This window comes from Aulostomus chinensis, chromosome 6 (assembly GCF_037954235.1).
Source record: "Aulostomus chinensis isolate RoL2024-O1b breed Wild chromosome 6, RoL_Achi_v1.0, whole genome shotgun sequence".
Classification (NCBI taxonomy): Eukaryota; Metazoa; Chordata; class Actinopteri; order Syngnathiformes; family Aulostomidae; genus Aulostomus; species Aulostomus chinensis.
In genome coordinates, this window is record NC_141325.1 from 23,495,671 (window position 1) to 23,518,029 (window position 22,359).

General features: G+C 38.9%; 2 protein-coding genes and 1 long non-coding RNA gene across 4 annotated transcripts; all 3 read left to right on the forward strand.

Annotated features, from left to right (window-relative positions):
• Positions 1-706: 706 nt before the first annotated feature.
• LOC147260477 (Golgi-associated plant pathogenesis-related protein 1) lies at positions 707-8,323 on the forward strand. 2 transcript variants are annotated; one of them, XM_086205446.1, is made up of 6 exons: positions 707-787; positions 4,526-4,552; positions 4,695-4,904; positions 6,152-6,229; positions 7,153-7,299; positions 8,195-8,323. In XM_086205446.1, the coding sequence occupies exons 2-6, from the start codon at positions 4,546-4,548 to the stop codon at positions 8,197-8,199; spliced, it is 447 nt and encodes a 148-aa protein (XP_086061572.1). In that variant the 5' UTR covers positions 707-787; positions 4,526-4,545; the 3' UTR covers positions 8,200-8,323. The 2 variants fall into 2 exon arrangements, with proteins under 2 accessions (XP_086061572.1, XP_086061573.1); XM_086205447.1 differs by lacking the exon at positions 707-787 and adding an exon at positions 4,335-4,386.
• A 3,734-nt stretch (positions 8,324-12,057) lies between these two features.
• Positions 12,058-13,236, forward strand: LOC147260478 (uncharacterized). The gene is made up of 5 exons (XM_086205535.1): positions 12,058-12,105; positions 12,228-12,353; positions 12,443-12,495; positions 12,636-12,771; positions 13,204-13,236. The coding sequence occupies exons 1-5, from the start codon at positions 12,103-12,105 to the stop codon at positions 13,234-13,236; spliced, it is 351 nt and encodes a 116-aa protein (XP_086061661.1). The 5' UTR covers positions 12,058-12,102.
• A 66-nt stretch (positions 13,237-13,302) lies between these two features.
• On the forward strand, positions 13,303-16,204 carry LOC147260479 (uncharacterized). Its single transcript, XR_015116297.1, has 8 exons — positions 13,303-13,400; positions 13,506-13,601; positions 13,801-13,851; positions 14,242-14,318; positions 14,416-14,463; positions 14,563-14,752; positions 14,919-15,031; positions 15,637-16,204. It is a non-coding gene; the product is annotated as an uncharacterized LOC147260479 (long non-coding RNA).
• The last annotated feature ends 6,155 nt before the right edge of the window (positions 16,205-22,359 follow it).

Below are 22,359 nucleotides of genomic sequence, written 5' to 3' on the forward strand. Positions count from 1 at the left end.
AAGAAAATTGTTGCCTGAGCTGCACGTTTATTTGCTGATAGAGACAACTTGAAATGAGATGACAAGTTATGAAAAAGCAAACAGAATTACCATGGCACCAGGCAAACTAATTGTCTCCATTGTGCGAGATTCTCCTCTTCATGTATCAAACCTGTAATCTGCATCTTTGTAGGTGACAGAACAGATGTGCACCTTCACGTGTGTAGTTTTCATTCATACGAGGAAACATAATTGGTCTCTTCTTGTATGTCTCCTCCCTTGTTTTTCACGAATGTGCAAAAGTTCCTGCGGCAGAGGAATGCAAATTCAGACTTGTTCAGCATGTTTGTACATGCCATGAAATGTTTTTGGACACACAAGCCTTGTTTCATAACTTGTAAATGAACATTAACTTAGAGCAATCAGCTGTAAAAGTGATACCCATCCGGGGTGTGACAGCTCAGGTCCGTCATTCTTTAGATCTGCATGGGTATGAGACCCAGCTTTTCAATACGAGACAGAATGTAGCGGTAATTTTTTTAACCTTTTAAGACCCGTGCTTCATTGAATTCATCCAAGTAGAAATGCATTCCAACATTGTAGGATAATCTGTGAGAGCCATCACATGTCTGTATGTGTTAATAACTACAAAAAGTATGGCTTGAAAAAATATGACTCTGTCTGGAAAACTTTCTGGAATCCTTGGCCAAAGCTCCACCCCTCCACCAATTTTCTTCGAAATCAGTCTGGTGGTTTTTGCGTAATCCCGCTGAAAGGAAGACGGACAAACATATCCTCCTTGACTGAGGTAATAAAACCGCTGCATTTTTGTTTTGTAATCTCTAGAAGAAGCTTTGAACCTCCCTCGGTGGTAATTATTCATTCTTGTAAATTCTTGTTTTTGTGGTAGTTTTTGAGTAATGCTTTAAACAGAGAAACAAACAAACAAATGGCACCTATCACATAACCTCCTACCACAACGTGACTGCTGCTAAGGTCCACATGAAGTATTTCAGGAAGTATTGTCCTCTGTACCTCTGTGTCTGGTGATGAAGTGCCTTCCCTATTCATAATATTAATTCTTCCTCAGTTCATGATCCTTCACTCACAAACGGACATAATTCATCATAACTGTCTGTGTTAGTCTGCAGAACAAAATCCAGGAACATTAATGGGATTTATGAAGACAGATTTTGCACCTGCAAATAGAAGAACAAGGCAGTCCTTTCTCTGAGATCATCATTAAAATTAACCATGTTGCACAGCATCTCTGTCACCGACCAATCCCTCAGCATCCATTGCTCCAGAGCATCTCTGCATGTCAGAAGAAATTCCAAAAATGAGCGTTGGGTATGAAACTCTCCCTCAGGCACAATAGTTATACCCCTTCATTTCGAGGACACTTGGATTTTGCATCTTTGAGAAATCATTCATCATCATGTTAGACCTGCTGCCTGATAAGTTCTCTTTTAACTGCCTAGATATTCTGCAGAGTACCAGTTACTTTGTGTCGGACCATGTTGAAGGGGACTCAACTGCACCTACACCTATTTTAAATCTTAAGAATAACTGCATACTAATAACAAACTCAGATTATTCTTTAAAAAGTTGGATGATCTTCATAAAAGTATGTACTGAACTCATACCATAATCTTTCATAATAATAACCCTTATCTTTCCAAATCTTTTGTTTCTTTGTGCCTTATGTCATGTGCCAATCTTACCAGACCTTAAACATACTTTGTGGATTGGATACAGAGCTCATTAGAACTATCCATCCATCCATCCATCCATCCATTTGGGGGGAGGGGGCCTGGAGCCTCCTAGCTGCCTTTGGGTTGCTGGGCAACTTTATTAACTCCTTAAATCTTTTTTTTTTTTTTTTTTTTAAATTTTGTGCACATTTTAAAAGTCCTTGCTGATGTGATATCTACCTTCAAGTGTCTGCATCCTCATCTCCCAAGGCCAGCACTTGCACCTCACATTGAAAAATCATAAAACCTTAGAACTGAATTCAAGTTTAGATACATGGCTTTGTATTATTATTATTTTTATTTTTTATTATTATTTTAACTTAAATACAACTACAGTTACCCTTTAATTTTATTCTGTAGAAATATTACTTACCCAGAGGTAGCATTGAATCACCCAAGAAATTGAATTCAGCCCACAGAAGTCAAAATAGTACAACAGAAATAGAAACATACATCAATAGAAGTTCAGTTTCTTTTTAAAAGCATTTATAAAGCTTGCATTTCAAATGTTCTATATGAGCAAGTGGCTTCTCATTTTTGGGGGCCAATTTTAGAGCTAAAATTCTAGCTTTAGAGGAAAAGGTAAAATAAAATTAAGACTTTGTACCTTAGAATACTTTTTTCTGTGGCTCACCACTGGCCTGGCTGAAGACAGACAAACAGATGGACAGAACTGGTGTGATAATCAGGTTCACCATCTCTGGAATATGTTACAGAAGAGAGAGCTGTGCATGTGCAAACATTATCTTAAAGTAAATACCAGACAGTAAAGTGGGACTAACACACACACACACACTCACACTCACACACACACACACTCACACACACACACACACACACACACACACACACACACACACACACACACACACACACACACACACACACACACACACACACACATATAGTTGCTGTCATCACTTTAAAAACCTTAGTGATATTTCAAAACTTACCTCAAGGCCTCTGTCTGTGCTTACTTCTGTCCTTCCAGGCCTTTAATTCCTTTAAACCCTGTTCATAATTAAAGGTTGCATGTTAGAACACAAAAGTGTACATTGTAGATGACACTTAAAGAACGTTCCTGGAGACACGTCAATCAAAACAGGTGCCCATTATTGTCAATATGCAAATCATTTCCAAGCTGTGACCAGCAAATCAAATACATTCTATGTATGTAGCATGTAAACTCCTTATCCAGGTGACTCACCAAGTGCATCCTAATGTATATTTATTGTATATAGTCAGGAGTTCCACAAAATACATCAGGAGATGTATGTGATCTTTATTTGAACCCAAAATGCAAATGAATGGTGGCAGCATGAAGACTTTAACATACATAAACCCACATGAAGCATGTTCAGTAAAATAAATGGCTTTCTAGATGGCAAGCAAATCTGATTAGCACCTCCAAACATATTTATTTCATATTTAATCATTTTCTGTCCACACTGTTATTTTCAAATGATAAGATAACGTTCGTAGTGTCCAGACATTTCCAGCCTCTCTACAAAACACAAACTTGGAGAAACAGGTCACTTTGAAGATGTATTTGAGCAAAAAAAGGCATACTGTGTGTAAATTTCTGTGTGTGTGTGTGTGTGTGTGTGTGTGTGTATGTGTGTTTGTGCATGCCTGCATGTTTGTGTGTGTATGTGGGTGAATGAGGCGACATTGTAAAAAATCTCATAAAGTTAGAAAAATGCTCTGAAGGCCCATTTACTGAAGGATGCTCCTCAGTCTGTGTCAAAGTTCACCTGCAATGAAAAACTCATAGTGCTACGTATATATATATATGTGTGTGTGTGTGTGTGTGTGTGTGTGTGTGTGTGTGTGTGTGCACTATGGGTTTTTTATTATTATTTTCCTATTTCTTATCTTCTCAAATATAAGCAACTGTCCCTATGATTAGCACAGTATTGGTTGTGCTTGTGGTAAACATAATTATACATTAAGGGCCCAGTAGTTCAGTGTTTTACAGTGGACTAATGAGAGCCATGTGCTATTGAAGTCCTCTGATCGTGTGCTTCATTCAGGCCTCAACTTGTTAAAACCAGCAGCAACCAGACAATTGTTGCCGGATGACAGGATGAAATCCAGTATTTAATTGAAGGAGATTTTACCGCAACCATCATGACAACCCTTTTGTGTTCTATTTGCATTTTTCTTTTGTTGTACTTAAGAAATATTCACCCAGAGGGTGACTACCCAGACAGAGCAACATAATCATTATCTGTGGAATTAACACAATAATGTGAGCAAACCCCAAACAAAAAAACTCAAGGGATGAAAACACTTCCTTATGATTTCCTGCTTTTTTTCATTCCACATAAATAAAACATTTTTATCTGCAGCCTAATATTATTACATCCTTATATCTTTCTGACTTGACAAAAAAGACAATGGAATCACTGAAATGAGCAGAATTTGGGATACCCTGCAAAAAGCTCCACCAAATGACTCCTATGAGTCATTTTCACACAGGATGTACTGTAGTGGCTCAGAGTAATTACAGGCCCAGTCTAGTCTCTGCCTCCTCCGTGGAGAGATGAGGAGGGAGCAGGCCACGGCGCATGTGTATAAATAGCAGCTTCAAGACAGCAAGAGGAACTGCATCTTCACATCTTTACATTCCTGAAGCTTAGAAAAACAACAGGTAAGTGCTGGAGACACTGCCAGCAGCAATTTGCACTTGTGACCACCAGACTATGAATCTGCAATCATATTGGTTACCTCTTGTATAACTGGAATGTATTTTTATGTACTATTTTAACTGTATTCTTGTTTTACTCCAGCCTTCATTACCACAGACACAATGGCAGGTTAGTGCACTGGATTTTCAGGAATTATATTGTAATGCAGGAGCACAAAACACATCAATAGCCACAGGATTTGAAATATCACTGAACACATATCTGCTGCATGCTAAGTACTAATCAATAAACTATGTCTACTTACCTGCAGATGCAAGCTTTCAACAGGAGTTTCTGCAAACTCATAACACATACAGGCAAAAACATGGAGCAGAGCCAATGAAACTGAACAGCGAGCTGTCTGCTGCTGCTCAGGAGTGGGCCAATTACCTGCTCTCAAAAGCTGTCCTGGAACACAGTAAAACATCAGATGGAGAGAATATTTTTAATATGTGGAGCTCAGCACCACTGAAACTGACAGGTGGGTTGAAATAAAACATCTTTTCCATCCTCAGTTCATTTTTTCTTTGATTGAACCTTTGCCAAAATTTCAGTCTCAGTTCTTCAAGTCAATTGATGGTTCTGGTTGATTTATTTCTTCACCAAAAAAAATAAAAAATAATAACTTGCTTGAAGAAATCCTTCAAAATACATATTTGTACATGTATTCACATAATAAATGTCAAATCCCTAACCGTACTGCTTCTGATAACTTGAGGCTTAACAGAGGGCGAAGGTTCAAAAACTGAGGACTGATTGATGAACCAGAATTATGGTACAGAACATAACTGTCCACCTGCAGCAATCGCAGACACACTACTTACACACTGATGCTTCAGGATAAATAACTGAGTGATGCTATGCTGCATGTCAGTCATTGGGACCAAACCAGTATTTTTGGGGCGAGTTAAACTACATTTTCTGTCAATACCTGCGTACCTGCACTTTTAAAGGCAAAATACATTCCAGTGTGCTATTTGGTTCTACATATGTTTCTGCACATGTTTCTGGAAAAATCACGAAGCTCTGGATGGATTTGTCAATTGCTGTGTAGCTGTAACTGTAAATGCACTGAATGGGCATAATAATACTTTTGGTTAGCTCTCTGCTAAGGAATGTGGCTAAATCATTTAATGGTAAGGTTCTTCTGGACTTAATATTTTCAAACCAAATGGATCAAATTGGGATAGTGAAATGAACCAATTTGCAAGGGTTTTGGGCGAAGCAATTCAGAGCTGCTTTTTGGAAAAAGGGTATATACTGTACATCCAAGGAAGTGTTTTCTTTGTATACAAAATTAGTACACGCCCCGAAGTGCAGGATGAGTCATCAAAGATTTGAATATTTTTTTGCAGGAAGTAAAAAGACCATGCTTTTGATAGACAGAAAAATTAAATACAAACATTCTTCCACTTAAAAAGCAAAATAGAGACTAACAGGATACAGCGCTGACACACACACACACACACACACACACACACACACACACACACACACACACACACACAAACACACATTTATTTTATTCAGGTAAGCTTGTGATATACTGTTTTACATACTGTTATGCACTTGTGACATACAGTGACATACATATGCACAATTACACCTTTATTTTTTCTTAATGAGATTTAGAATGTGCCATGAGTAGCCACCTCCAGTTCAGCTCTGTTCGATAACCGAGATCCAACCACCTCTTCAAACGTTCATTTTCTTTCTCTGTCCTTTTAGGAAAAGAAGCTGTAGATTCGTGGTACAGTGAGATCAAAGATTACGACTGGAGCAACCCTGGATTTAGCAGCAACACTGGTAAAACCCACAAGCCATTACATGTGTTCACACATGCCTTAAGAGAGTTGAAATATGTAGAAAAAATACTTCATATTTACTAGGACCAAGCTATTAAAAAAGGTTAGTTTTATATCATAGTTTTTCAGGAATTTACATTGGTACAATATTGATTTAGTATTTTGAACAGAATATACAAAATACATTTCTCCTGAAAGTGAAAGAAAACAAGGTCCACTGTATTTTTGTCTGTGTGAGGGGATGGGGTGGTGAAGGTGGGAACCTATGTTAAAATGTAGCAGCATAGATGCAAGTCTATAATCACTGACTTAGTTTTCAACCAAAAAAAAAAACTGTATAATTTGATTATATATATATATATATATATATATATATATATATATATATATATATATATATATATATATATATATATGAAGTTTATATATTGTATGTAAAGCTTTAAAAGTTGATGTATGGGTGCACTTGATAAAGATGATTTGATGATAAAAAGACCCCAAGACAATAATGACTTCAATAAAACCTGGATCTTTTGCAAGTTTTGTCATGCTGCTGTAGTATTCAGGACACACCGACAATAGTGTGGAGATGCACATATTATGATGCCGAGGTATACAGCAAAGTGTATTTTCAGCTGTTTTATGAAAATTTTAGTGAACAATGTAAATTATTGTATCGTACCTTAGCATGTTATATCACAATATATTGTGATAATCTGGTATTGTTACTGTATACTGAGGTACATCTCGTATTGTGGGGTCCTTGTTTACAGTCATTGTTTGACATCTATCCACCTATCATCACAGCTGTCAAAATACAAATGACATATACACATTTTGGCAGATTTTCAAAATTTCTTTAGACTTACAACAAAATTAAATATGGGAATTGCAACTAACCCCTGACTGTGTTTCTTCTAACAGGTCATTTTACTCAGGTCGTGTGGAAAGAAAGCACTGAGCTTGGGGTCGGCATGGCCGCTGATAATAACAAAGTCTTTGTGGTTGGGCAGTACCGGCCGGCAGGCAACGTCAACAAGAGGGAATTGTATGAGAATAATGTCCTCCCAGGTAACGCCTTTCCTCTGTTTGATGTGTTTTATTTATTGTGCAGCATCCTGATCACAGCGTACAGCTGGAGAAACTGCATGTTTGCATCTGAAAGACAAACATCCAAAACATTTAGAGGGTGGAGCCAGTATCTGAAATTAACTATATTTACTCAAACTATGCATTAATACTGTATTTATTACTTAATAATTTGATTGTTACTCTGCATTCTACTGTATTTGAAATGGTTTGTTACACTAATAACCTCACTATGATGAGCTTAAGGAGCATTGTGTGAACTCGTTTGGCAATGACGTAAAAGTGAAGGACGTTCATTCACATCAAAATATAATGCCTAAGTAATTATAATTCTAAATATTTCATGACTAAATTGGCAAAAAAACTGCAAAATTATTAAAATTAACAATCTTAAAGACAGATAGTGAATCTGTGTCATGTGTTATGTGTATCAATTCCTGTAAACATTCTGGATTTTGCTGAGGACAACATGAAAGCTCTTCAATGACCCCAGGGGCCCCCAGACTCCACTTAAAGGAACTTTTATTGCTGTACAGCGTATATCTAAAATGAGCCATGACAAAGAGTACTTTTACTTTTCATGCATCTTTTGCTGCTTTTCTTCTAAATTGATTGATTTAATCAATTAGGTGTAGTGAGTCTGCAGAATTGCTACTGAATATTTTTTTCTGCTTCGTTGGTAGAAATTTGAAGAGAGGGATGCAGACTGTGGAAGCACTGATCATTGTTGTTTTTTGTTGTGCTGACTGAGCACAGAATAACAGTGTTGTGCAGGAAACACAAGAAACTTGCTTTTTCACCTTTGTGCCAGAGTACTCCTGATGCTTTCAGCTTTATCAGTTGCATGTCTCACCAATGTTTACCATCACTTTTCCAGCATAAAAGCTGTGCATTTTACAGCTGGCAGAGAGGGGGTGGAAGTGAACCCTAAGACGTGCTGCATATTGCTGTAGAAGACCTGGAACCTCCCTACCATCCCCACAATACCATTACAAATCATTCATCCATGTGAATAAAATCATTCCAAAAAAAAAACATTTTGTCTTGATTTTGCTTTTATAGTGCAATATAAACATTATCCACATTGTATTTCAGTTAATGAGCGATCACTTTAATGAGAGATAACTTCAATGAAATAGTTGAATACTTTGTCGTGGAAAAAGTATCCTATATGCTGTTATGTCACATGTACCTCCCTCCCTAGGACCATCCAAATATTTTGGATTTCTCAAGCTGAACAAAAAAAATGTGTCTGAGTTGGGCAAAACATGACTCTTGACTACATAAAGTCCTCCATCCGTGTTTCTGTGAGCTGAATATTGGAACAGGATCACCCTCAATACAAGTAGTGATGTAATAAATAATCCAAAAAGACTTAACATTGATTTTTTAGAGACCATTAAGAAAATTTTCCATCACTGAATGTGAAAACATCAGGGATGAAGAGAACTGAATCCTGGGTCTAAGGCAGGGTCTCAGTCTGTCACAGCTGTTCAGTACAAGAGGTAAAAAAAAAAAAAAAGAATTATCAGTAGATCAGCATCCATCACTGCCATCAGTTCCTGTAAACAGTGCATGTGTTCCTGGTGTTCCAGGTTGTGATGTTTGTAGGTTTCCCAGGTGGTAGAAGATCCCGCCGCACCCTGTCAGTATAGTTTTCAGTGTGCATTTCCATGGTCGCAAGCTTGAAGGGTCTTCATCTCCTATGAGGTTATGGGGCTACTGTTTGGTTGATTTTGACTGAACTGAATTATTTGGATTTAATTTGAATTTGCATGCAGTGTTGAGGTAAGTCAGGTTGCCTGGGTCCTCTAAACTGGCAGTATCAGATGGACTGGTGCAATTATTTTCTAGATTTTTGCCAGTTTTTCCCAAAAATCTCGTGAGATATTTGGACACACTGACCGTTGACACTGCAATTAACAAGAGCTGAGTTAACGGGCGCCATGGACGCTGACCTCACCATTAAAAGTAGGAGGAATGTGAGCTGATGGTGAGATGATAGGATGCATATGTAGCCTACGTATATATTGTACATATATATATCAATAAAATAGATAGTTTAATTAAATCTATATACAACAAACAAAGATAATTAAAATTATACAAGCTGTATAGAGTTTTCCAACATATTCATTCTACAACGTAGTTATATAAATTTTGACTGATGTTTTCTGAGATTGTATCAGATTGTGGGTTGTAACTATATTCTGTGAAATTTATTCTGTTGCATTCTATTATTCTATTATAATTTATGGTAATGATAGCTTAGTATTAAATGGTGGCATCAGGACGATGATGCTAATGCGGGTCGTATTTGCTTCAATGAATGAGTTGTATTTTGTGTGTTTAGTTCCCACTTATTTCGCGTCACAGCAATCCAACAAAAGAATAAACCAACTGCTCCAGGACCCCTGCACCTGTGGATCCTCCCTGACCTATTTAGGTTCACATACCTACAATACCTATGAAAACAGATATAGCCCGCGAAAAATAAGTGCATTGGATTATTCAAATCTACATAATACTTAAAAAGTCTGATGGCCATTTGCGACTGGATATGAAAAAAAAAAGGTTTAAGGAGACTTCCTAAACCTTCTCAACTTGAATTTTGTTGGGATTTATGCAGATATGCGTGAACAATAGCCAAACTTGTTCTTGCTGACATTTGAGGGCCCCAAGAGCCAAAAGCCCATAATGTAGGTCCGGGTTCTATTACAGAGTTCGAACTTTGCAGTCTAATGTGTTTGGAGGGCGCTCACTATTTCATCCCTCACTCAAGTTCCAATCACAGTCCACCCTAAGTCTTCCGTATAGGTGTCAGTGTTGTTGTACCGCGTGCGTGGAAACGCATTCAGCGAAATGACGTAAGTACGTGCGTACGTGCGTGCGTAGAACGCAGCGGCAACGTATTGTACTTGGTTGTTATGCTTCAAACCATACTTTACTTCGCTTTGTCTGAGGTAAGTTGGACTTCACTAAGCTCTGCACTTAATGTTAATAAATTGTATTTTATGTGATTTAAATTTGAGCAAATGACTGTATCTAATTGTAACTAATTTTCGAATCATCCTGTGTGAATCCTGTACAAATTTGAGTTCACTAACGCGATTTTTTAATAAAGTTTGATATTGAAGATAAGTTTAGCATTAGCATGCTTAGTTAGCTGAACCCACACAATTCTCTATTTAACTCGCTCATTTGCTCTTTTTTCGGGAGAGTTAAACCCGTGACGAAAACACAACTCGTTTACCTTGAAACACGGGTATGTAGATATTTTATTGTATTTTAAATGGGTGTTTAACTGTCTGTTATCTGGTCTATCGAGAGACATAAAGTTTGGGCGCTGATGGTGTTAATTCATCTGTTAGCTGACAATTTATCTATTGTAGGAGATTTTTGTTACAAGGGATATAAGGGGTTGCTTTCAATTTAACATATATATTGATATGTAATTATTCACTTTAATGTATTACTGTGATAGAAGTGTTTTTTTTTGCGGATTCGTAATTTTTTTCTCTCTGTTGACTGGATGCTGAAGCATAACACATGGGAACTGTCTAGTTAAAAGATTTAAAACTCTTAATAATCCAGCTTTTAATTCTATCCCAACTTCTTCCTGGACTCTGTCATTTGAGAGCAAAGGGACAAGAGTCCATATATCTGGGGTCTCTGGCAGAGTTGGCTACTGTTGGGTGGAGGGTGCTCACTATTTTAAACAAATGAACCTCTTAACAATTATTGCACTTTCCTTCCATTTGAAAATGCAATGGGCACGTGAGTGATGAATTAGGATTAATTTTGCACAACTCCACATGCTGGGGACATGTTGGAGCCTGTTTAGAGGAAATATTGGCAAATCAGACTGACTGTACAGGTCAATTCAGTGACAGAATTTGATCCCAACTGTTTGACTGGATCAAGAATGTGCCTCAGTTTTGGATGACAAATCCAGCTTGGGGTGTCAACCACACAAAATTGAATGTCGGACCTTGAAGTGTGAGACTGTAACCAGGTGACTACATGTTCCTGCAAAACAGAGCATTCTTTGACCAAAACCTAAATAAAGTCAGGTTAAAAGACCAACTTTAACCTTCGTAGAACCTCTTCTCTCTTGCAGTTGACAGTAAACAGCAGAGCAACGTTACGATGAACTTCAGCCAGTTTGGCCACTTTGTCCCTGCAAAACCCACTGAAGCTGTGGTCCAGACCTCAACGATGAACCTGGTTTGTTTGTGTAACCCACTTGTGGTATTCAAAACAATAATAATAAAAAAAACTAATTCAAAATATGTTTTGCTTAATGATTCAGTAGAACTGTATTGTACTTATGAATTGAGTGTAGACTAAATGAGCCGATCTGATCTGTAGGACCCTGAGAGAAAACGCTTGGAGGACCTGCTTACTGGTCGTCAGTCCTCAGGGTTGATGAGCTACAGTGCACGACGCATCCTGTTTGAGGACTTGTCCCGCCGCCTGGCTGTGAGTGAACACGTATTCCCCATTTCTTTTATGACTCTAAATATTTTACATGTTAATGAAAGACATTGTATGTACATATATGTATAATGACTTTAGTTAAGTATATATAATGTGTGTGTGTGTGTGTGTGTGTATATATATATGTATATATATATATGTATGTATGTATGTTAGTCATTATAATGTCAATGGCATAATTCATTATTGTTGTGACGTGAAAACGACGTTTTCCTGAGTTTTTGCTTTTCTTTGCAGTCACTGGATCGCAAAAGGAATCAACATTTGCAGTCCAAATGGGAACAAATGGTAAGCATAGCTTTTGTTTTGTAGCTCATTACTAACATGTGTTGATATTCCAGCTTCAGCCATGTTTTTACCTGGCACCGATTGACTGAATGCTCTGTGTTATCATCTTTTCTATTATTTAGCAGGATTTCAAGGCCAAACAAATGAGGAAGTTGGTGGTTCCTGTTGGAAAGCGCTCTGTGGTTTTCAGGACCACTTTGAGCCCTGTCAGAGTGAGCCAACGTCTGGACAGGACCCCAAGAGACACGGTCAGACCACACAGAGGTTAATACCTAAGAATCTAACCACACATGTGCTGGGTGTTCACTTTTTCCTTTTTTTTTTAAATATTAAACAGCCTACCAGACAGCCACCACCACCACCACAGGTCCCTCCAGGTCCACCTAAACGGTCGGTTGTGATTCTCTGATCAGCAGTTGGAACATGTCACTCTCTATTCGGTGTTTAATTCCAATCAACATGATGCTTGGCATCCTCAGTACCTGTATTTCTTCTTACTCGATATTTACTCATCCTGTCCAACCCTCCAGTAGCCTGATTACTTCCAATGACCCAGTGAATGTGGTGACCAGCACGCCTGCAGCCAGCAGCCTGAGCTCTGAAGGAAATGAGCTGAAGAGAGAGAGGGTCACCTCAAGGTCATCCCCCAAACGTGAAGATGGGAAGGTGAGGGCTCTGCTTCTGAAAACAACAAATTGTTTAGATCAAATTTACCCTCATTACATCCTACTATTTTTATTTTCTCTCCCTCCAGCCAGTAGTGTTTCCTGCAACACATGAGGTCTGTCTGAAATGTAGTGCATCTAGTCGATATTCCTGCTTTATCTGTACCTGTCAGGGATTTTTTTTTCTTCAAAATATATATGAAATTCATCATCGACTTTGATCGGACATTTAAGACAAATTTCATCATTGACAAGCATCATTTGACAGTATTTCAGAGATTTTGTGTGTATTTGGATTTTCTGAAAATGCCAAATTGTATCGAAATAATGTGCCTTCATTTCAAGATTCCATTTCATCTTTAACTGACGATCTGGTGCTTAACGCTTTCATACACACAAGTGTGAATGTGTGTTTATCTTTCGTTATTGTCAGCATGAAATTTGCACCCTTCTGCATCTAGCATGAAAAACATGGTTCACAAAGTCAAATATAGTGTGTCTCAGAATTAATTTGATATTCACATGTTTTCTGACATTAGGTGGCTGAAATTGTGGAGCTTCCAGCCACTTCTGCCTCAAGGCTTTCCTCCATACATGAAGGGGGGCGGGCCACTCCCACAAACGCAGCAGGTAAGAGATGTTTCCTTCTCTTTCTTTTGGGCACATTATCTGCTTCTGATTTCTGGTTCACGAGGATTTCTTCTTCTTCTTTTTCTTCCTCCCCTCCAAAACAAGACTTTTCTTTCAAGGCCAGTGACCATCCCAGTATTCAGTTGTCTTCATCCTTCACCTCATTCCCACATGTGTTTGGCTCCACCTCCAGTTCATTAGGTAAGATGCATTTCCTTGTATACCTTTCTTCATGACTCACTATCTGCTTCTGATTTCTGTACTTTAATTATGTTGATGCCACATGAATGACATGTTTCTTTAGCTTTTGGTGTCATTTTACCCTTTCACAGAACAAAGTTGAGATTTTAGGGTTTTCAATAATCACACTTATGACTTTTTATGTTATTTCCTTTTCAAGCTTTTGGGACCACGCGTACTGTTTTTGGCTCTGTTGCACAACGTGCTGCAGGTAATTTTCTGTAAATATTTTTCTTCACAGAGTTTGTAGTCTGTAGAACCACAATGTGCCTTTTTACACAATGAAACAGACCAGATCTGATATTTGTTGTATATTTGTATTCAGTGATAGTGGTTGTCAGGGGTGCTGTTTGGCCCGTTCTTTCATTCACACTCGTTTACCTAATTTTCATAAGACCACTAAATTGCAGACTGAAGTGACAATTGTGGAAACTGCTCTTAAAATGCCTCCAAAGTTTGAACTTGTCTACATCATAAGCAGAATAGATAAAGTTAAAATAATGAAGTGTGTGTTTTCTGTTGGACAACACATTTTCGTGTGACTGTCACCAGTAAATGTTTCTTCTTTTCCTCCAAACCACGACTTTTCTTTCAAAGCCAGTGACCGTCCCAGTGTTCACTTGTTTTCATCCTCCACTTCAACCTCGCATGTGTTCGGCTCCACCTCCAGTTCATCAGGTAAGAGACAATTCCTGGCCTTTCTTTTTGAGGTTTTTCAGGAATTATATGTTGTCCTTTTTTTAATTGTTGTTTTGTTTTTGTTCCTCCCTGTCAGCTTTTGGGAACAGACGGAGGGTTGGCTCCATTGGACAAAGTGCTGCAGGTAATTCAACTGTGAATGTTATGCTTCTTGTAAAGTAAACTTAACTGTCAAAATAACAGTAAAACAAATAAAATTCCTGTTCTCCTTCTCCAAATCAAGACTTTTCATTCAAGGCCATCGACCATCCCAGCATCAAGATTTCTTCATCCCCAGCACCAAATGTGTTTAGCAGCAGCAGCCTCACTCGTCCTCCCAACTTTTGGTCAACCTGCTACAACATCCAGTGGCCCTCCCTCAGCTGAAGCCACCCACTGACCCTCCTCTGCTGCCCTTGTGAATTTTGCTTCAGGTCAGTCCTGGTTCTTTAGTGCTTCTACTAGTTTCTTAATGTTATTTATTATTACAACAACAAAAATGTATGATGCACGACAATACAAACATGAGAGAAAGACAATAATCAAACAAGACAATTTGCTTCGTACTTGGTACTTGCTTAGTTTCTGTATTTCTTTCAGAACCTAGGTCATTGAGGAATCACTTCCACCCTTTTCTGTCTTGACCCATCCTCTCCAGCTGTAGCCACACCAGTCCCTGCTCCTCGAACTCCTCTTCTGTGCTTCCCCTCCAGGTATTTTTGGTGGCACCCATGTCAGTTTGTTTTTTCTGTTTTGCTTCTTTTCTGTCTTTGACCAGTCCAGCTGCACTTGCTCCCTTTTAACCGTATTTCTGTTGGTTCTTATTGCTGCATTTCTCACGTGTTGATATTGTTCATTTAGAAAGCAGGGATCTCGTCTGGCCCCTCTGCCTTGCCATGTCCCAATCCCTTAACAGCCTTCATCACTTCACATCTTGTTGAAAGAAGGGGGGGGGGGGGGTCACAGCTGATCTCTCAGGTCATGGCAGGGGGCTGTCAGTTGAACAGTTCCCTAAAGTACTTTGTCCATCTTTGCCGTTTTATCTTCCTTGGTGTACAGGAGTCCTTACCCTATTGGTCACAGAGATCTGTGTGATTTTCTGTCTAAATTTGTCTGAGAGTTTCTTTGTAGTTTGCTCAAGATCCTTTTGGGTTTTTTTCAGACTGCTTCCTCTGCTTACTGTGCCAGGTTCTTGATGTAGTCTCTTCTGTTACATTTAGCACTTTGTCACTTCCTTGTCTATAGCTTCATAATCTCTATGCTTTGCTGCCTTTTGTGCTCTTGTTTTGCATTCATTTATTGTGCCCTTTTTTCCCAGGTCTCCTTCCATATGTTTTTCAGTTAACTGCAGTGCTCTTCCAGTGCTCTTCCAGTGCTCTTCGGTCCTCTTGCAGGTCTTGGAACCTGTTGTGAAAGATGGTTTGGTACAGTTCAGTTGTTGGATGTTGAATTTTGCTCTGTTGTCTCTGGGCTTTTTACAGTGCTTCAGCTTGTGTTGTATTTTTTCTGCTAGTGGGTGATGGTCCAACCCAGCTTCTGCTCCCCCTTCACTGGAACATCTAGTTGAAATTTTGAACCTCCTGCTTATCAATGTGTGATTGATTGTGTTTTCAGTCGTGGGGTCAAGTGATATCCAAGTGTCTTTGTAGATGGGTGTGTGAGGGAAGAGTGCCACTACTATGACCAGGTTGTCAGAACCACGGATGTCTGCCAAAATCTCCCCATTCTTATTCAGAATGCCAACTCCTTGCTCTCTATTTACCAGTTTATATCCAATGTTGTTTGTTCCAACCTTTTCATTCACTTCGTCCATGATTACAGTGATGTCTCTTCATTCCTGGCCTTTAGTTTTTGTTGGTTACTTGTCCTTTGAGTCGTTGTTCGTGCTGCTGGTGGGTGTGTAACATTTTATGATTTGAAAATGGAATTCTTTTCTGGATGTTTTGAAATGCGGTGATGATCCTGGAGTTGATGGGCTCCCAACTGATGAGCTGAACGGTTTTTCTCTTTTCTGGAAAAAACATTTTCAGTGTGTCTGTTACTTTTGTTACTGCCTGTTTGGCTGTGTTGTATGAAATATCTGTAGTTATCAGTAGATCAGCATCACTGTCATCGGTTCCTGTTAACGGTGTATGTGTTCCTGGTTGTGATGTTGGTAGGTTTCCTAGGTGATAGAACATTCCGCTGCACCCTGTCAGTGTGGTTTTCAGTGTGCACCCACATGGTCTCGGTCGCACGAGTGCTTGAGGAGTCTTCTTCTCCTTTGAGGTTGTGGTGTTTCTGTTTGGTTGATTTTAATTGAACTGAATAATTTGGATTTAATTTAAATTTGCATGCAGTGTTGAGGTACGCCGGGTTGCCTGGGTCCTCTTAACTGGCTGCATCGGTATTATTTTCTAGATATTTGTCAGTTTTTCCCTAAAATCTCGCAAGACATTTGGATACACTGAACATTGATGCTGCAATTAACAAGAGCTGAGTTAACGGGCACCTCAGATGCTGGCCTCACTGGTAAAGGGAGGAGGAATGTTAGCTGATGGTGAGGGGATAGGACGTATGTGTATAAATTATATGTATATATTAAGATATGAATAAAATAGATAATTACTTAAATATTTATTTATTAAAAGAGAGACATTTCGACATTTGGTATTTATCATAAAATTACAAAAATAGAGGTAATTAAGTCATTAAAATTACATCAGCTGTATGAATTTTTCCAAGATTTTCATTCTACATCATAATTACAGAATACTGATTTTATGTTTTCTGGGATTGTATCAGCTTGTGGGTTGTAAATAAAGTTCGTAAAATATATCATCATAACGAAGCATAGCATAGCATAGCGTAGCTTAATATTAAATGGTAGCACCGGGACGATGATGCTAATGCGGGTCGTCTTTGCTTCCATGTAGCATCAAAACCAAAGGCGCTGGTAATGGTACTCCTGGTTAACCGGGACGGGGTTCGATTCCCTGTTGTGTCTGATGATGATTTTGATGTTTACATAAAAGCTGAAATTATTTTTACTCTGCAAAAACAACATCATTAACTGACATAAACCCTCAGCTTCCAACAACCAGGAATCAGCTGTTTTGCTTTTGAATGTTTTGATAGTGCGGTGACCACTTCCTACATCTAAGATTAAATGTCTCTCAGGTTGATAATGGCAAAAAAACTGATGATGCTCCTGAACCCCTGCACCCGCGGATCCTCCCTGACCTATTTAAGGTTACATAACAACATATGAAAACAGACATAATCCTCTAAAACGAAGCACAATGATTGTTAAAATCTACATAATACTTAAAAGCCTGATGGCCTTTTGTGATTGGATATGAATGTTATGTTCAGAAAATGTATTTTGTCTGAGGTAAATTTGAGCAAATGACTCTTTAATTGTAAGTACTTTTCAATTCCTGTGTGAATCCTGTACAAATTTGAGCTCCGACCTTGAGTTTTTAATAAAGTTTGATATTGAAGATAAGTTTAGCATTAGCATGCTTAGTTAGCTGAACCCACACAATTCTCTATTTAACACGCTCATTTGCTCTTTTTTCGGGAGAGTTAAACCCGTGACGAAAACACAACTCGTTTACCTTGAAACACGGGTATGTAGATATTATATATTATATATATTTATTGTATTTTAAATGGGTGTTTAACTGTCTGTTATCTGGTCTATCGAGAGACAAAGTTTGGGCGCTGATGGTGTTAATTCATCTGTTAGCTGACAATTTATCTATTGTAGGAGATTTTTTGGGGATATAACAGTGTCATTGTATTTATTTATTTGTATATATATATCTATATAGATATATAGATAGATAGATAGATATGTATATATAGATAGATAGATAGATAGATAGATAGATAGATAGATGATAGACAGATAGATAGATAGATATAGATAGATAGACAGATAGATAGATGATAGATAGACAGATAGATAGATAGATATAGATATATAATTATTCACTTGAATATATTATTATGATAGAAGTGTTTTTCCTCTGGGTTTTATGTTTTTTTTCTCTTTTCTGTTGACTGGATGCTGAAGCCTAAAACATGGAAACCGTCTAGTTTAAAGATTTAAAAACTCACAAAATGTTGCTTTTAATTCTAAAACTTTAATTCTTAAACCGATTGACTTAACGCTCTGTGTTATCATCTTTTCTATTATTTAGCAGGATTTCAAGTCCAAACAAATGAGGAAGTTGGTGGTTCCTGTTGGAAAGCGCTCTGTGGTTTGTCCTGCCACCAGCTGTGAGTGAACACAGATATTCCCCATCTCTTTTATGACTCTATATATTGACAAATCACATGTTAATGAAAGTTATGCATCGTAATGTCAATTGTTTTTATCAATTATTGTTGTTTTTGAAGTGAAAAAGATGTTTTCTTGAGTTTTTGCTTTTCTTTGCTGTCACTGGATCGCAAAAGGGATCAACATTTTCTGACTAATTGGGAACAAATTGTAATTGTATCTTTTGTTGCTTGCTTTCGTCTCGTTATTAAAATGATAACGTAGAGTTGAGAACTCCCTGTTTTTTTAAGCACTGATTAACTTGATACTCTGTGTTATCATCTTTTCTATTATTTAGCAGTATTTCAAGTCTAAGCAAATGAAGAAGTTTGGTTGTTCCTGTTTGAAAGCACTCTGTGGTTTTCAGGACCACTTTGAACAGAGTGAGGCGACCTCTGGACAGGACCCCAGGAGACACGGTCAGACCACACAGAGGTTAACACCTAAGAATCTAACCAAACTTGCTGGAGTTTAATTTTGTTTTGTTTTTTTAACATTAAACAGCCCCGCAGAGAGCCACCGCCACCACCTGAGGTCCTCCCAGGTCCACCTCCAAGGTCAGTTATGATGCAATTATTCCAAACTATTTGATGCTTGACCGCTCTCAGTATTATAGTTGTGCTTACTTGATACCTACTCATCCTCTCTACCCCTCCACTAGCACAATTACCTCCATGTTAGGCCCCAGACTAGGGGAACCAGAACATAACAGAAAGAGTCTCCCCCTTCTCCCAGCTCCCAAGAAAGGCCACTCACCACACTTGTCCGCAGTAATACAAAATAATCAGTATTAAAGCACAAGAAGCAAATGATGTTGGGGAGGGCGTGGCCAAAATAACAAACAAAATGATTGTGTTTCCAAAACCTATCTTATACAAAATAAAGCACAATAAACAACATAGTTTTATCTCTTCAGCTTTCTCTTTGAAGCAGGAGGAGGAGGAGGCAGTCCGACAATCTCTCCTCTAAATAGTAGCACAAACCAATCACACCTCCGACCTGTAACAAGGACAGCGAGAGAAAGAGAACACGACACACACACACACACACACACACACACACAAACACAGACACACAACAGGGTGGACTGCACCACCCTGTGTCCAGGAGGGCACACAGCAATAAACACCCAAAGAGACCTACACAAAACACAATACAAACACATTTAATAATAAACTATGCTATGCTATGCTATGCTATGCTATGCTATGCTTTGATGATATATTTTACAGACTATATTTACAACTCACAAGCTTATACAATCCCAGAAAACATCTGCACTGGCTGAACTTAACTTCAAGTTTAACCTTCTGTTAATTTGAATGGAGATCAAATTAATCAATCTTAAAGCTCTTTTTAACTTTACAGATGTTACTGTACCACAGAAACCAAATGATCATTTTACAGCTGCTTCTTTCTTCATGTAAGTCCATGGGAAAATGTCTTCTTGGGCCACAAGTGTATGTGAAGAATGCCATACGTCTAATTACAAAGTTTAGCCACTATGAAAACTGGCTTCAATTGTCAGAACTCTTCCTGTATCCAATTATACGTGGAGAACAGAGTGAAACTCAAACCATAGAACACAACACCGGGAATGGTTCTGGTGCATTACCATTTTACTGCCACTAGATGGCGATGCAGTAGCGTCATAACGGGATGACAACGCTCTCGCCTGAACAGAGCAGGAGCCAGAGGAGAAAGGAGATTAGATATACCTTTACACAAAAGCTGTTTGTGGCATGAATACCATGGTTGTGTTTTATTAAGCTTTCAGGATCTAAGGCATCCTATAAGGGTTAAAATGTTTCTTATGCAGTAAATGTAACAGTTAATGGTTGATTTCAGAATCACAATCAACTTTTATTGTACTGGGGGTACAGTGAAAATGGTTCAAAAAGAGTGCTCTCCCAGAGCCACCGTGCACCACAAATTACAGGTACAAAGAAAAGATACAATAAATAACAAAAACAATGTAAAGAACAATCAAATCAGTCTGTTCATGAACCGACTCACTGTCACAACCACACCCTCGACCTCGTCCTAACATATGGAACTGAAGTTGAACATCTAGTTGTATTTCCACAGAACGCACTTTTATCAGACCATCAATTAATCACTTTTGAATTTATTCTAATCAACTACACTCCACTCAGGAAAACGGTGGTTTCCAGATGTTTATCTGATCAGGCTGTTGCTAGATTTAAGGAAGCGATTCCAGTGGCACTTAATTCAGTGTCATGTCCCATTGTTACAGAGGAAAATGCTGTCAACCTTAGTCCCTCCCAAATTGATAATTTTATCGATAGTGCAACAGGCACCTTAGGATCAACTTTGGACTCTATTGCCCCATTAAAAAAGAAATCTATAAATCCAAGGAAACAAGCACCTTGGGACGATTCAGAGACCAGACAGCTTAAACAAAAAACCCAGAAGTGAGAGAGAATATGGTGCTCCTCCAAACTGGAGGACTCTCATATCATCTGGCAAGACAGCCTTAAAAGTTATAAGAAAGCCCTTTGAATAGCGAGAGCAGCCTACTACTCAACACTAATAGAGGAACACAAGGACAACCCCAGGCTCCTCTTCAGTACGGTAGCCAGACTGACAGAGAGCCACAGCTCTACTGAACCTAGTATTCCTGTTTCCCTGGGCAGTGAAGATTTCATGGACTTCTTTAATGACAAAATTCTCCTTATTAGAGAGAAAATTCACCTCCTCCTGCCATCAGCTGACAACATGGCACCTATAGCCTCAGAAGCCTTAGAGGCTGTTGGAGGACCAGATGTACACTCTGACAGTTTCTCTCTCCTGCTCTCTTTCCCCCAGCCGGTCAAAGCAGAAGGCCGTCCCCATTGAGCCTGGATCTGCTCGACGTTCCTGCCTGATAAAAGGAAGGTTTTCGTCACCGCTGTTGCAGGATGTGCTTGCTGATGGAGAATTGTTGGGTGTAAACTCATTGAGGGAGTGTGTTACTAGACCTGCTCTACTTGTAAAGTGTCATGAGATAACTTTTGTTGTGATTTGGTGCTATACAAATAAAATTGACTTGACTAAAATAGAACGATAGAAATGTACAAGATGCAAATAAAAAAGTGAAAGGTGCAAAAAGAAAATTTCAAAGTGCAGAGAACAAATTAAGGTGCAGTATGGGATGAGGTAGTTTGATGGTTGTTGATCGGGGGGGGGGGGGGGGTGTCAAGACAGTTGTGTGTGTGTGTGTGCATTTAACTATGTTTGTAGGTGTTGGCAGTCCTGATGGCCCAGGGGAAAAAAGCTGTTTGTGAACCTGCTGGTGCGGGACTTAATTGACCTGAAGCGCCTTCCTGAGGGCATCAGGTCAAACGGGGTCTGCTGTGATGGCCTTGGTTCTCCTGAGGCAGTAGGATGAGGAGATGTGCTCCAGGGTGGGCAGAGGGCAACCAATGGTGTTTATGACCTTCTGCACCGCCTTCCTATCCTCTGCTGTGGAGCCAGCGTACCACACTCCCAGACTGTAGGTCAGGACGCTCTCCACGGAGGAGTGGTAGAAGCCCAGCAGCTTAGTGTCCAGGTTGTTCTTCCTGAGGACGCGCAGAAAGTGCAGCCACTGCTGAGCCTTCTTCACCAGGGCCCTGACATTGTAGGTCCAGGAGCAGTCGGAGGAGATGTGGGTGGCCAGAAACCTGAAGGTGGTGACAGTTTCCACCTGTTCTCCATTTATGAGGAGGGGGGTGTGGTCCTGTCTGTTCCTCC

Bases quoted from the DNA above. Each gene is read 5' to 3' on its own strand.
- LOC147260477 (XM_086205446.1), top strand. The intron at 4,905-6,151 runs GTGGGTTGAAAT...CTGTCCTTTTAG, and splicing joins AGCACCACTGAAACTGACAG to GAAAAGAAGCTGTAGATTCG. The intron at 6,230-7,152 runs GTAAAACCCACA...TTCTTCTAACAG, and splicing joins TGGATTTAGCAGCAACACTG to GTCATTTTACTCAGGTCGTG.
- LOC147260478 (XM_086205535.1), top strand. The intron at 12,354-12,442 runs GTCAGACCACAC...AATATTAAACAG, and splicing joins ACAGGACCCCAAGAGACACG to CCTACCAGACAGCCACCACC. The intron at 12,496-12,635 runs GTCGGTTGTGAT...CCAACCCTCCAG, and splicing joins CCTCCAGGTCCACCTAAACG to TAGCCTGATTACTTCCAATG.